Raw genomic sequence first — 15,824 nt, forward strand, 5'->3', positions numbered from 1 at the left:
TTCCAAGCGCCAGGCCTGCGCCACCCGCCCCGTGGCAGGCACAAACCCGAGGCCCAGCGGGCGGCCAGAGGGGTAGGCAGCTGTCGGCACCCGCGGGCACGCGCTGCCCGGCCCCCCTCGCGCCCCTCCCCGCCCCCCGGCACGCGGCTGCGCTTGCTCCCTGGCGCCCGCGGCGGCGGCTGGGATTGGCTGCGGGCGGCCCGGCCCTCCGCCGCCCCGGGTGAAAGGGCGGCCGGGGCAGCGGCGGCAGACATGGCGGCGGCGATGCGCTGGGGCGCTGCGGGTGGCCGGCGGGGTCTGCGGGCGCTGCTGAGGGTGAGGAGCCGCCTCGGGGGGCTGGTTTCCTTCCCCCCCCCCCCCCGTTCCCCGCTCGGCGCTGAGCTGTGGGGGGCCGCTCCCCGGGGAGCGGTTGGGGGGGTGCCCCCTGTGGTAAAGAGCCGGGGCGGGTCGCCCTCCCCTGTGAGGGGCTGCGGATGGGGCCGCTGGGCGGGTGCTGTCCCCCGTGTGTGGTGCCGGGGGAGAGGGCCGCCCCCCCCAGAGGAGGCCTGCGGAAGGTGGCGGGCGTCCCCGTTTCAACGACTGGGGCTGTCGGGGATCCCCCTCGGCTGCTGGGAGCTGACCGTTTCCGCCCCGCCCCGGCGGGGAGCGCCGCTGTGTCCGGGCGGGGGGCTGCGGGTGCCGGCTGAGAGGCGGTGGCTGTCGCGGAACTGTAAAAGCTGGGTCCTGGGTTCGGTTGCTGAGGGCTGGCAACATTCAAGGGTCTGTGCCTTGGTGTGTCCCTCCCCACCCCCCGCCGAGTCTGTGTCTTGGTGTGTTGTTTCCCCCCCCCCCGCCCCAACCCGGGTGTGTGGGTTTTTATTCTTTTCATTTTAGCTTAACTTTCTGCTGCTGGAGAGGGTGGTATGCTACTCCCCGTTTATTTCTGTCCTCTCCCCCTGTTAAACAGGAGCCTGATAAAACTCAGGGGTAGTGCATAATTTGAATAGCATGTTACATGCTGTAAAGAGTGCAGTTCTGTGCTATTTTTAGTAGTAAAATCCTAGCTCATAGGAAACAGCTACTGCTTTGTGAAACTGTGTTGTCTCTTCCCCTCCTCCATTTACCACAGATAGTTATGGATCTTTCAGCTGTTACTTAAAGCTTTACTGTGTGTCTCTTTCATTCTTCTCTCTTTTAATGAAGATGCAATAAACTCATTGCAGAGCTATACTGTTGTCTTCTGGTGAAGACTTTAAACTTCTAGAAAGCCTTAGACTATGGAGTAACTTCATTGAGGCAGTTGCTATGTTTTCTTCTCTATTACTTCTACAGATTGCATTAAAAGAAAGAGGAGATGATGTAGGATAAGAACAAGCTGCATTGCACACAGTGTTGTGTAACAGTTCAATGACACTACAACTAGTTTGTATGGGAAAAGCGGTGCAAAATACGTCTAATTACTTACAACAGGAAGAATTTATATTTTATTTTTTTGCTGAAAAGGAAAATAGTATGGAGGTCTGCAAGTTCTGGTGGAGAAGAGGGGATTGACCTGCAGAAAACTTTTGCTCTGTGTACTCCTTAGGGTGTGGGATGGGATTACATTTCTAGAGAGAAACCTACATCAATACTGTAAAGAACTCCTCACATGTCTTTAGCGATCATGTAAAAGAGGTGGTTTATGCGGACAGGGCATTTTGAGAAGGAAGAAGAGGAAAAAAAGGACATGCTTTACCCAAGGTGTTTTTTTCTCAGGAAACATGCATAGCAAACCAGTTTTGCTGTGAAGGTGTATGTGAGAGAAGCTTCTTGAAAAGTGCAGAAAAGAGAAGTTCGAGAGTGATTTGAGACAGTGATTTGGAATTAGCAGAGGGCTTGTGCTGTGTGAAGACAGTAGCTATATACGCATGTATGTATATATAGATGTGGAAGACCTGTGCTCTTCCCACTAAATACTGCAGAGACTTTGATGTGAGTCCTTTGGAGCTTCCGTGTGAAAGGCCTACTTTGTCTCCTTCCTTTTAATGTCTTAAGGCTGTGGTCTGACTGTCAGTGTAAACGTTATAGAAATGGTACATTGGTGATGCTTTTGTAAAACAAAATATTTTTATAGCTACCTAATAGCACTTGTGACTAGGTAACTGAAGTGATTTTTAGCCCTTAATAGCTGTGTATGAAAGTCACCTTCAAGACATCAGTATATTTAAAAAGATTTAATCAAACAAATTTGCACGGAAACTACTTTCATAGATTATTTTATATTTTGCTAACATAGGCAAATAATATTACTGATGCCTTCAAACTTAATGTGCTTGGAGCGCTTATATTTTTTGCAAGGTCTACTAGGTAGTCAGTTGTCCTTAACTTCTTTTGCCCCTCTCATGTGGGAACCAATAAAGGACCTGAGAAAGGACAGTGCAAAAACACTGAGCTGGGCATTCAACTAATGTGTTTCTAATCTAATACTAGCACTTTTAGTTAGCTTTTATGCAGAACTGGTTCTGTTCAGGATATAAACGAGAGTGGTTTTTTTGAGTGCTTTGCCCTTCTGGAGCTGGGAGAAAATCTGATGTTGAAAGAAGGCTGTGGTTACAAAACAAGGATGAGAGATGGCTTTTGATATTTCAGGCTTGAAACTCTTCTGAAAGAGCTGTCAGACTGTCTAAAATAATGTAGGAGAAAGTGATAAATACTATATATTATGAAATCAAGAGTAAACTGATAATGGATTTCTATCAGTGTGTATCAATTTTCTAACCATTGAACTAAATGTATGGGAAGTTTATACGCCACCTGTGCACCCACTGTTTTTAAGTCATTGAAGTTATCTGTACATTGGGAGCTCCTTGCTCTCTTCTCTGATGTTATTTTTAGCATGCTGTTACTCCAGGGAAATCTTTTCCCCCATATTTATAAGCACAGAAGAATTAGGCTGATAGGATAGCAAGATTGGTATCATCTGCCATTAGGGAACGGAGTTAACATTGTCACCAATCTGGGGAGGTGAACATAGGCCTAAACTTCTGGAGTTCACTGATTGTTTCTAGTACGTAAACAGGAGATTTTGGTACTGACAAGCACTCTTAAAACATACCACAGATTGAGATTTCTGGTTTTGTCCTTGCTCCCAGGAGTAGCTGTTTAGAATCTGTAGGCAAAGCATGTGGTGCTGTCTACTATGGGAAAATCTTAGTTCTGGAAGAAAAAGTTAAAAGTTCATTAAAGTTTAGGTTGAGTAAAAATCGTCAGTCTTGTTCTGAAACACTACTTGTGTGGTTTAATTTTCTTGGGTTTTTTTTTGTCTGTCCCAAACTTGCATTGGTGGTTCCTCCATGATTGTTACAGTGCTGTGATCTGTTTCACAGGCGCAAGCCTTGCTGGAGCTGTTTGACCTGCTGCTGTGGCAAACTCTTCCAACTTTCTGCAGCTGCTAGGTCTTGATCACAAGCTGTTCTTTTTGAGCTCCTGTCTCCGTCCAACTTGTGCCAGCAGTGCTGCGTGAATATCTGAGTGGATAAGCTGGACTGAAATCTGGCTGAGAACACATTTTTCCCACTCCTTGTGAGTATCTTCTCAGCTGGATGTATTCCCTGGTCTGGTTTACTATGTGACTATACAAAATTTTGGGACTGGCAGAAGGGAGAAGGTTCTTGGGTGTAGGAAAGATTTAGTTTTAAAAATGCAGCTTTAGGTGTATGGGTGTTTCCTTGTTTTTAGTTTGTGGGCTGTGTTAGCAAACATGAAAAATGGATTTTCTCCTCTCCCTCTTAGAATTGCCAGTGGTTCTCAAACCTGGTAACAGTCAAAGAGCTGTTATGTATAGTGCAGTGTACCTTACAGAACCTTGTACTACATCTTTGTTTGTAGTTGGCTTCAGGAGGATCTGCACAGTTACAAGTGCTTGGCTGTTCAGCACTCTCTGAGAGAGTACAAAGGAAGGGAAAATACTTCATTAGAGAAAAAAATAAACCTAGAAGCATTATGTTTGCTTTTCTGTTGACAAGATTTGTACAGCTGCCTTTTCAGCATAATAGATTAAAATTCTTGCGGCCACCTGAAGTTCCCGTGTAATAAAAATATGGAAAAAATTGTGTTTTCTTCATGTTTAAAATTACTGAGGAATACTTGGAGCTAATGGGAAATACACTGCAAATATAAAGGGGTTATTCTCGTGGTGCCTTAAGCTTGAATCTCTGAAAGTGTAGGGGCAAAAATCACAGTAGGATTGCTAGCGAAAGACAGAAGGAAGAGGTAGAATTCATGGCTAATGAAAATAAGTATGGTACTCTAGCTGTTACTATTGGGCATTTTTTACTGTATCTTCCAGTAATGCTAAAGTATACATTCCTTCCCATATTAGACTTCTTAAAGCAAATGTTGGTAGATGATGCTTTTCCTGCCTGAAATCTGGAAGTCTGCATCACTACTTCAACACTGAGACCTTTTTTTGCCCAGAAAGCACAGTATCAATGAGTTATTTACAAGATCACCAGTATGGCAGGGAAATTTCTTTCCTCAATGAGGGACATATAAGCCTTTAAAAACATACATGTAAGCCATCTCTAAATAACAAGTTAAACTTTTGTTTTGCTGTTGTGTGCTGTGTCCTTAAAGCACCTGAAGAGATTTCGTAGGGCTGCCCTGGGTCCCTGGGAGGCAGGTTCTCTGCTAGGTCTCAGAGTGGCACTGTGATGAGTGTACTGTTCTACAACTTAACTGTGTAGTTTGATTTATATAAAGTTATTTTAGAACTGTTACAGCTATTCAGGCTTAAGCTCAGTTTGGCTATTGTGCAATTAACAGATGAAGCGGGATGCTTTCCCATAATACAGTACTAACACTAACTGTTTTTGACGATTCAGTAGAGGTGGGAAACTCCAAGCCAAACTCGAAGTCCGGAGTTTGCATAAATGAATAGTCTGTGTTCTTGGGCTTTCAAGAGTCAAAAGCTTTATCAAATTGAAGTGACAAGTCATGACAAAAATAGGATATACCCCATGACTCTACTACCCCAGTTTTGCAAGAGGCAAAAAAGTCACTAGGTTAAGATGAGCTCTCTGCGCTCTGTTCTGAGGAAACTTTTTATGTAACGTATAATACCTAGGGCATGTATGATGTTGGCTGGGTTAGTGGTTTGAGAGTTCTTTGGATGTTTTGCTGTAGCTTTTAATGAACTTACCTATAGCAGGAGCTTGGGATCACAGGGATAGGTGATACCTGACTTGGAGGTGGCAATTTAGCAGTGTTCCATTGTGGCCCTAGTCATGCATTATTTACAAAATGTGTGTTTATTTTTGAGTGCTTATTCAGTTGCTCATAGTGGCTGGGAGCAGACTGCTAAAAAGACTTTTCTTGAAGTGGATTCTAGATTAAGCACGCTCTTAAACCTTAGTGTATATTGGTACAGATACATACAAAACCTCACAACCCCTTTTTTCTGAAACTGTGAATTGGAGTTGGAATTTCACATCTGAGTTGAGCAATATGCTTGATTTGTTTTAGGAAATTACCCCACCTGTATTCAATTCAGGGCTGAACCTGGTTCTCTAAGTGATTCTAGTGTGCGTGGGAGGAGGTAGTTAAGTTTTTAAATATAGATGCATAATTAGGTTAGGCTATTACAAGTTTTTTATGTGAAATCTGTCCAATTCTGTAGTGTAAAAACAGAGCTGAGTGTGGTTTAATGCTTTTCCAGATTTTTTAATTGCTTGGTAACTTTACTCTTTCTGTTTAAAAAGTTTGAACAGGGCTTTTCTTTTTTTTTTTTTTTTTTTCAAGACAGCACATGGCCAAGATTCTGAAACTTAATGTTAACTAATATTTCTATGTGTGGCATAACTTTTCTGGCTTCTCATATACATTCAAAACTAGCTTTGTATAAAAGGTGTTTACAAGACAGTTCAGAAGCCTTTCTTCCCTTGCCCCGTCCCCCCCAGCTAACTGCAAGTATTTAGGTTAGCCCCACTGACCCTTAACAAGCACTTGCTTCAATGAATAATATTAACTCGGTGGAGTGTTTTTGGTGTGTCCTGTATGACCTTCTTCAGGCTATTTGTGGTCCCACAAGCACTTCTGTCAATAGTGTTTGAGAGGAAAGGGACTCGATCTGCTTAACTGTGTGTACTATGGGGCAGGAGAGTATATGCTGCTTCTGCTATAGCTATACTTGCTGCTCCCTCTGACAGGATCTAGATCACAATACAGTCACTGAAGTTGTAACAGTCCTGCTGTACACTTGGGATAGTGACAAGCTGGTAACGGTGGTTGCAGCTGGCAGAATTCAGTCCTTAGAACTGTATTTTCCCTTTTTAATACCTGAAACAGTTTATACTGTTGCATCCTCAGAGGAAGAATAATATACCCCTGCCAAACAAAACCCCCCAAAGCTCTGGTTTTGATTCTAGCAAATCAAATGATTTGCATTTGAGGTTGTTATTCGGGATTTTATTTTTGGAGAGTGAAGTAAAAAAAAATGACAAGAAGCAAAAAAAACCCCACCAAAACAAAAAACTGAGTGGGAGAGAGCCCAGCATGTGGAACAGGGTGGGACAGTTGCTTTCTACTGACTTTTTAATTCCAGAATAATTAAGAATGTCTGAATTATTCCAGAATTAAGTTTATCTGGATTACCTGGGACAGTGAATGCTATGTCTGCCACTAGTGATTGGCTTTTAAATGGTTTGTGAAGCTGTAGCAGCTTTCTACTCGTGAAGCTTGGCCTGAGCTGGCATTAGGTAGTGTACTTCAAGGCTTCTTTTAGTTCTGTATTATAGGACTTGTATTGAAATATATTGGTTTTTCCTTTGTAACATTATATAGTATCAGCTGCATTACAAATGTGACGCTCTTCTCAATCCTGGGCTGGTTTCTGCTTTCTATGGTGCAACACAAACAGTATCTTCAAACTGGATCAGGCTAGAGGGCTGCGTAGGGGAGTGTTCTCATTCCAGTTATTGCCAGCCGCTCTTATTTCAGAGCCAGTAGGAGCTTTCAGTAAACTTAAGATAATTGAAAAATTGATAAAACTCTGTGTTTACTACTGTTGTGGAAGGGGTGGCTGAATAATTAGGTGGTTTATATGAACATATGCTTCCTTATATTTTTGGTTTCCTTTCTAGTGTAGTCTGTCTTCATCTTCCCCCCGCCCCCCCCCCCCCCCAGTCTTTTCAAAGGAGAGCTGCCGTTACTTTCTACTACTTAGTTAGATTTCTGCAGCTTCGGAAAACAATTCTTTCAGACAGAATTGATGGGTTCTGAGTTCTGGCAGTTGCCAGTCATTGCTGTTTTGTGCTTCCTGATAGACAATATTCAGTATTAAGGCTTTTTTACAGTCTTCTCTATTCCAACTGGGTGAGCAAAAGTAGTTCTCCCAGAGCTGTCTGTCTTGATGCAACTTTGGTGTGGGATCATTTATCTCTGATTATTTTTGTTTATGGTTAACTGTAACTGCCATTATGTTGTGAGTTGACTTGCTTGAGAAGTACCTGTCTGAATCTCCTTCTTGATACACATGCAAATCTGTTGTATCATCTATCATGTTCTCTTTGAAATAGTATGTGTATGATGCTTTTCCTGATGTATGCAAAATTGTTAAACTATAGGAGCTGTCTTTGTGGAAGATGGTTCGGAGCAGAAGTCTTGGAGAAAAAGGCTTCTTTTCCTCAGACCGCTGTCAGGGGTTGTGGTAGGGAAGACTGGGAGCTGAACTAGCATTTGAGGTCTGTTCTGCTTTTGCTCTGAATACTGGCACAGTCCATTACCTGCTGTATTCCCAACAGCTCCCTAGCAGTGAACTCTCCCCATCACCGGTGTGTGTAGATACATGCATGCTCTTCTGGGAACTTCTTGGTGGTTATTTCTTGGAAGAAGAAGGAAAAAAGATGGTGTAGTGAAGAGTTTATGAAAAATAATTTATACCTAAGCTAATGACTTCATAACTACAGCTTCTGAATTGTTTTTAGTTACTATTTGTTGAGTGTGTGCTTGGGGGCTGGGGCAGATCTTTCTAAGCTTTCATCCACTTGGTGGGGGAGTAGAAGGATATGGAAGAGTTTCCTCAAGATGTCAGTATATGAACTGTTTTTATCTTGCTGGAATACTGTAGCAGGAGAAAAACGTCTAACTCCCTCTTTCTTCTGTAGTGTGAAGCACTGTGTTCAAGATGGTGCCTTGTAACTTCATATAAACTGTATTCGTCTGTGTATGATCCAAATGAAAAGGTAAGTAGTGTAGTGCATGCCTTCTCTTTAACATTTTACTGTACCACTGACATTTGGCTTTTAAAGCTATCCTCTCCCCTGTGCTGCTGCTAACAATGGTAGTTCCAGTATAACCCGTGCACAGTCCCTGGTTTAATAGCATGTTTTTCTTCCTTAAACCAAAAAGGAAGTTGCTTTTGCAGTATACTTGTCAAGATTGGATACTACTTCAAGTGCATACCTTAAAAGGTTGGATAAGTGATTGTGAGCTTGGGAAAGTTACATACTGGCCTGAACATGTTATAATTATGGAAGAACTATTAACATTTTGCATGGTGTGGGAGGTATAAGCCTGTCAAAACATCTTGGAGCTAGACTAGCCAAAAGCTTTTCGTAGAAACAAAAGTATGCAATAGCGGCAGCATGATTGTTAGATGATCTGACACAGGGGTGAGAATTTTAGAGCTTGGATAAAGATGGGCCTCTAAGGCCTGCAGAGAATAGTAAATCCTCGTCTTGGGACTTGTGCAGTAGCAATCTGAATTTACAGTTACAAGCCAAGAAAAACTTTTCTTGTGGGAGATTGTCTTGGCATGGCCTCTAAAGTAACACACTTGGAAAAATAATGTGGCTGAAGGTATGCTAGTATTGAAGGGCAAGAGTGCTGACAGTTCAGGACTGATAGGTTTGCCCTTGTATACCAGTGTAGAAGCAATCAACCAGTGGTGAAGCAGTATCAGAAAACAGGGAAAACCAGTATGTACCTAGAGCTGTGGCTTAAAAAGAAGTCTTCTGAAGAAATCTGTATTCTTAAGGTCTTGCTTACTCAAGGTCCTTTGCATTTTCTAAAGGCATAGTTACGTTCAGACGATGTGATTGAGTATTTAGTTTCTCTTAACTATGGAGAGCTACATTATTCCAACCAGGGGCTACTACAGATAGTTTAATCTCTTTTCTGCTTTTTCCATTCACTGCCCCTTCCACTGCCTTTGTAATGACCAGGCTTTAATAAAAAAACTCTTTTAAACTAATTAGTTTAAGTCACATAAAAAAGCTGCATGTTACTTTAAAGCATCATCTGATATTTTTTTTATGCGCTGGACTTGAGACTTGTCTTTGTCTCTTCCTGTTAGTGTCTTTATTGCAGAATTAGAAAATTAAAATGAATGTTAAGTATTCTGAACATCTTGATACTGAGTCTTATCTTGTGCTGTGACCATACTTGAATAATAAAGCAACTCCTTTAGGTTCAGGAACAATTTGTGTGAGCATGGTGGAAAACTTTCTGGTTTTTTCACTGGGTTTTAGACCAGGTCCCCAGCTAAAAAGGGCCTTCAAACAAATGAGCTAGCTCCTGTGGTGTTCTTACAGTATTTGTACCTCTGATAACTGAGTTTGCTTATGGATGTTTAAGATTTGTCTTTTGAGTGGGGTGTGGGTGTGCCTGTGTACTAGGCAATGGTATGCATTTCTCAGCAGATCTGGCTGAATTTACCATATGAGCTTGTTGCAGCTCTTACCTGGAGGGTCTTATCACTTAATTTCTGTATGTTGTTATCACATGGTAGTATTTTTAAACTGGTCATGTGATGCCAGGTCAGCCCTGACTTTGAAGAAGTAAATTTGGTCAAGGGCACCTTGAGTATATCTGTTTGGAGCAGGGGAGCAAACAATATATAGCCTACTCTGCCCATAGAAGTTCCTGTTGGGGTTTTGCAGTGTTTCTTCCCCTCCTCTTAACATCTGCCTTCCGCTCCCCAAATTAACTAATGACTGCGGGGGTAACAAGTAGTTTCATTGCTGCAGTGGCAATACTTCCTCTCCCTGCCAAGTCCATATGAAAAACAGCTGTTTGGTGTAGGGGAGAGAGAATAGCTATCAAATGTCTTAGGGTATAGTTTGATAAACCTAATCTGGTATAACTGCAGGCTGCCCCTGAAGGGGAGAGTCCTGCTGGTTCCCTATACTGCTTTTTGATTTGGAGCGTGGGAGGCAGAGTGGGACTGTTCGATTAGTGTGTTGAACTGATGTGTCCTGAAGCTGCATCTCTGCTAGGTCTGATGCATGGAAAGCAGTGGGCTAAGTGTAAAGCAGGACTGTCCCTTTTGGTGTCAGCCTGTGTTTACAACCAAGCAGGTGCAGTATCAAAGTGCACCTGTGTATTTAGAAGCAAGGCCAGTGACAGCAATAACCCTTACTCCCAGCAATGAGACTTCTATGCTGAGCAGCCCTGCTCATCCACCACTCTTTCTTAATGGGAAGTTTTTGTCTAGGGTGTAAGGCTCATTGACTTCTTACAGCTTGTTAGCCCCTCCTTACAGGCATGATAGGAGCACTGAAGGTATATTTACAGCACAAAGTGCATTCCAGTGTGAAAGGAGACAGTGAATTTCAGGGGTGTACTAAATTTGATCTGCTGTTCTGTTGTGCTTTGGTTGCTATGTGGTACTGAGTGTATAACAGTGTCATGATGGCAATACAGGCTTTTGCCAGGTTCCTCACATGAGGTGCAGCTACAAGGAGGGGCCAGGGCCAGGCTGGTACAACTCAGCAAGCATGCCTGTACAGGGTGGCAATGTTTGTCTTTTAACCTTCATGCCCTAGGCAGACAGGAACTTCTACTCCTTATGACTGGAATGCCTTTTAAAGACCTCCCATGTCAGATGAATATTGTATTCCAGATCATCTGTGCTGGTTAGAGACAGTGACCACAGGTATCTGCCAGCATACTCCAAGTAGAGGTAAAATCAGCTAGGCTTAGGTTCTGTGTAGGTACTTTCCCAAAGCAGGCTTGGGAGCGTTCACATGGGTACTGCAGTGGGAGAACAACAGTGATGGTAACTTCCCACAGAAGGGTGGCAACATTGGCACGGGCATTTGCTCTGTGTCTAGCAGAATGTAGGTGTAAACTTTTAAAACATGATCCTTAGAGTACTGCCATAATACGGGATCCTTCCCTTTGTGTAGTTTTAAAAAAGAGACCTGGGAAGTATGGTAAGCGTACCTCCTTTGAATATCTTCTGTGCATGAAAAAATATGTGACTTAAGTGCTTCCAGGGTAGAGGTGGTTGTTGTGTGTTTTGGCAGAGCTTATTAATGTCTTTTCCCTGGACTTGGCTGTCTCCTAGAGCCTCTGTAGAGTTCTAGTTTCTGCACAGTGTGTGATAAGGTGATCCAGGGAATGCTAGTGTGAATAGCCAACACCTTTTTCTTCTGAACCTGTATATATGCCAGGTAGATCTTGTATAGCATACCTTTTATGCTATATCATCACTTTTAAATCGGCAGAACACTCTTAGAAGTAGTGATCTTGGAGTTACAAGCTCATGGATGAACCAGGGTTTTAGTGGAAGTGGAGGAGAAAAGAATGTGTGTTTCTGGAGGGAGGAAAAACTTGTTTTGTTCATCTGTCAAGATCCTTATTGTTCTTTTCTCCTCAGACTTTTGAAAAACTCCTTATTGCAAACAGAGGAGAGATTGCATGCCGAGTAAGTATGTAATCTTTTAAGTTTTTTCTTTTTATACTTAATTCTTAAACTGTTGATATTTTAAATATTGATAATTGTCACTTCTTATATGGTAGGTCATCAAAACATGTAAGAAGATGGGGATTAAAACAGTTGCCATACACAGTGATGTCGATGCCAATGCTGTGAGTACTACTTGAATTCAAACTCAACCAGACTGTTACGCAGGCTGCTTGTTTACCATGATGGGCATGTTGGCGATTCTGAAGTATCTTTGTATATGTCCTATTCCTCCATGTGCTTGAAAGGAGGGGAAATACCAAGGCCTGGGGGGAGAGGACTGAACAAGTATTTAGTGTGTATTTTGTGTGAACTCTTCTGCGTTTTGGTTGGGTAAATGTTACCTTGCTTTTTCACAGGATTAAGCCAGGCAGTTAAACCTGGTAGATAAGTGCACCAAGTGTAAGAGTGGCAGTGAAACTTAAATTTTTTTTAATAGAGCTTTTGACAACACTTCCCATAGCATTCTCTTGGAGAAATTGTCTGCTTGTGGCTTGTATGGCTGTTCTCTTTGCTGGGTTAAAAAAATGGCTGGAGGGCCAGGCCCAAAGAGTTGTCGTGAACGCAGTTAAAGCCAGTTGGTGGCCGGTCGCAAGTGGTGTTCCCCAGGGCTCTGTACTGAGGCCAGTTCTCTTTAATATTTTTATTAATGACCTGGACAAGGGGATCAAGTGCAACCACAGTAAATGCAGAGGACACCAAGTTAGGTGGGAGTGTTGACCTGCTTGAGGGTAGGAAGGCTCTACAGAGGTGTCTGGACAGTCTGGGTCAATGGGCTGAGGCCGATGGTATGAGGTTCAACAAGGCCAAGTGCCAGGTCATGCACTTGAGTCACAACAACCCCATGCAGTGCTACAGGCTTGGGGAAGAGTGGCTGGAGAGCTGCCTGGTAGAGAAGGACCTGGAGGTGTTGGTCAGCAGCCAGCTGAATGTGAGCCAGCAGTGTTGGCCAAAAAGGCCGACAGCATCCTGGCCTGTAGCTGAAATAGTGTAGCCAGCAGGACTAGGGGCGTGGTTGTCCTCCTGTACTCAGCACTGGTGAGGCTGCACCTTGAATACTGTGTTCAGTTTTGGGCCCCTCACTACAGGAAAGACATGAAGGTGCTGGAGTGTGTCCAGAGAACAGCAGTGAAGCTGTTGAAGGGTCTCGAGCCAAAGTCTTACAAGAAGTGGCTGAGGGAACGGGTTGTTTAGCCTGGGGAAAAGGAGGCTGAGGGGAGACCTTATCACTCTCTACAACTACCTGAAAGGAGGTTGTAGCGAGGTGGGTGTCTGTCCCTTCTCCCAAGTAACAGGGGATAGGGCAAGAGGAAATGCCCTCAAGTTGCCCCAAATGAGGTTTAGATTGGATGTTAGGAAAAACTTCTTCACTGAGAGGGTTGCCAAGCATTGGAACAGGCTGCCCAGGGAAGTGGTTGAGGTATCATCCCTGGAGGTATTTAAAAGACAGGTAGACATGCTGCTTAGGGATATGGCTTAGTGGTGGACTTGGCAGTGCTAGATTAATGGTTGGACTCAATCGTAAAGGTCTTTTCCAACCTAAATGATTCTATGAAAAAAGACAATGAAAAGTGGGTCTTAGATGGTATAGAACTTGGTATAAATTTTTCCTGTGCCTGATAGATCCAACTCATTGCTTCCCGTTTCTCAGAGGAATGCTCTCTCCTACCCAGCTGTGCTGAGCAGGCCTACCATAGCTGTTCCATTTGATGGGGATATTGAAGTGCCTTGAATATTCAGCAGCACGTCAGAAAAGTGGTAAAATGGCTACCTAGACAAGGAAGGTACTTGTCTAGCTACTTACCCATTTTCAGATCTTGTACTCCCTTCTCTCTTTTAGAAACATTTTAAGTCACTTGTAGCAAGAATAGGAGATAATTTCCTTTGTGATATAACAACAAGTGTAGTCAAATTTGCATATCCTTGTTGACTAGAGACAAGCTATCAGGACAGGACTTGTGAATATAGCTGGTGGGTTGCTCAGCACTGAAAAACTGAAGGATGGTTGATGGAATCTGTGAAAGTAGTTAAACTTGAGTGTTTTCAGAGTTAAGTGAAAGGTGAGAACTGTTGGGAGTTTTGGACTTTGACAGCGCTTTTGTCTGAGTCCTTTTGTTGTTCTATTCCTACACAACCATCTTGGTTCATATAAATAGGCTGTAGGTAGAGCAAGGGACAGAAACAGGATTTTTCTGAGATGGGTCAAATTCCCTGCTGCTGGATTTTTATGCCAAGTAGTTCTTTCTGAGGTGAATGAAGAGTATACTTGGTTTGGATTTTAACTGGTGGCTATAACTGTGAGAGTATAGTAGTTTGTGGATGCTCAGTGGACTGAAATGAATTCTTAGTGGATGGGTGTCAGACATCATGATAAATTCTCATTCTTTTGGAAGCCAAGGGTTAGGTGGACATGAATACAAACTACTGTGTATGATCTATGATCCCTCTGGTAAAATTGAAGTGTGTGGATGGGTACTTGTATTCCATCTTATGTATATGGTATCTGCTGTTAGGATAAGTGCATTCACTGTTTAGCAGCACTGCACAACCTTGTTTGCTGGTATGAATTAATTCTGAAAATAGACTAAAAAAGCTGTTTAAAAAGGAAAACATTATTTCACAAGTCTGCAAAAGACTTGAGAAAACGAATGGGTCTTTTTTCCAGTGCGTCTGGATGGCTTTGTTTATTGTGTGGACTCTGCTAGGAGCTGGAGACTAAGAAAAAATCTGAAAGTAGTAAGTAAAAACCACGACTGAAGAACATAATGAGGGAATAAGAATGACAGGGAAAAGTACAACTCATGGCCTTAGGGAAGGGAGTACAAATAGTGCATTAGAAAGAGGAAATTGAAAATATGTCTACTCTGCTTCAATCTACAGTGCTGTCTTTGCTTTAAAATACAAATAGGGTCTTTAATTTGTAATGGTTCATAAAAGAAAGGAAATCCAAGCTGGTATCTCAGAAATGCATCAATATACTCATAAGAGTTCATAAAGATAACATTAAGTATGTTAAATGAGATGCTGACGTTGAGTTCATGGACTGGAGATGAAGCTCTCACAAATGCTGTAAGGGTGAAATAGTGTCTGCTTAGCTCTTTGGATCCTTACTTAAAGACTGATCAAACCTATCTATACAAGGTTAAGCGTTAGCTGTGTGCATTGAAGAAGCTTCAAGTATTTAAAGGAAAATGAGAGAAAGGCTACTTGAAACACTGGTCTGTGGGCTTCAAATAGGGTAGTGGTATTAGGTCTAAGCTAGTTTTTTTTTTTTGTCTAATTGTATGCACGTTGGTTATGTCTACCATACATCCTTTAAGCACTACCTTGGGTGCTTTCACTGGGAAATAGCTTAACTAATGTAATCTGTTTTAATGACGTGATTACCTCCAGTTACTAATTGTTTGTGGGAATGACCTGGCTGTTACAGTGATATGCATGACTGCCAGTTTGGATGATCTTGATAGACGAGTCCAGAGGCCCAATTCTTTGACTGTATTACTTGCTATTAAAGTAACAAACCATGTTTGTCCCGTGTTGTTCATTTGTGTTCAGGTTCCATCAGCAGCTACCTTCTTGGTTGTACCAGTGGTAGGAAAATCTCCAACACTCTGAAATCAAGCTTGGGAGCTGATTTTGTGCTTGACAGGATTAAGCAAGGCATCCCTCACTCTTAAAAGAGCTGTATCACAAAGGCAATGAGTATTGCAGGCAGCTACCCTGATGACGATAGTCATTAAACCAAAGGCAGAAATAAATGTAACAGGATGTGGCTGAACTAGTTGTCCACCCCAAAGCTGTTTATCTTTACTAAAAAGAATAGGACCTGGTTTGAAGTGACTGGAGTAGATAGGGATGGCTTACAAAAATATTTTTGATTAAAGTGTTTAGAAATAACATTAATTGGAGTAGGTAAATTTTCTGTTTAGAACTTAGAGTAACCTTTGAGATGTAGTAATAGCCCCTTGTTACGCTACCTGTGTAGCTACTTGCTGAAATATGGGTAGTCTGATCCTCTTGATACTAATTCATTTTTACAAATAACTTTAAAAGGAAGGTAAACCAGACAGTCTGTTACATCTCTCTGACTTTCCTTTCCATCATACTGTTTAAAAACAGA

At 42.5% G+C, this 15,824-nt stretch overlaps 1 protein-coding gene across 1 annotated transcript in view; it reads left to right on the forward strand.

Annotated features, from left to right (window-relative positions):
• The first annotated feature begins 200 nt into the window (after positions 1 to 200).
• Positions 201 to 15,824, forward strand: part of PCCA (propionyl-CoA carboxylase subunit alpha) — a 294,708-nt gene continuing 279,084 nt past the window's right edge. The window contains exons 1-4 of the mRNA XM_054188011.1: positions 201 to 315; positions 8,121 to 8,198; positions 11,618 to 11,665; positions 11,761 to 11,829. Of these exons, the coding sequence (XP_054043986.1) occupies positions 253 to 315; positions 8,121 to 8,198; positions 11,618 to 11,665; positions 11,761 to 11,829 (258 nt within the window). The 5' untranslated portion in view covers positions 201 to 252. The remainder of the gene's footprint in view (positions 316 to 8,120; positions 8,199 to 11,617; positions 11,666 to 11,760; positions 11,830 to 15,824) is intronic.

The sequence above is a fragment of the Rissa tridactyla genome, chromosome 1, assembly GCF_028500815.1.
Source record: "Rissa tridactyla isolate bRisTri1 chromosome 1, bRisTri1.patW.cur.20221130, whole genome shotgun sequence".
NCBI classification, from domain to species: domain Eukaryota; kingdom Metazoa; phylum Chordata; class Aves; order Charadriiformes; family Laridae; genus Rissa; species Rissa tridactyla.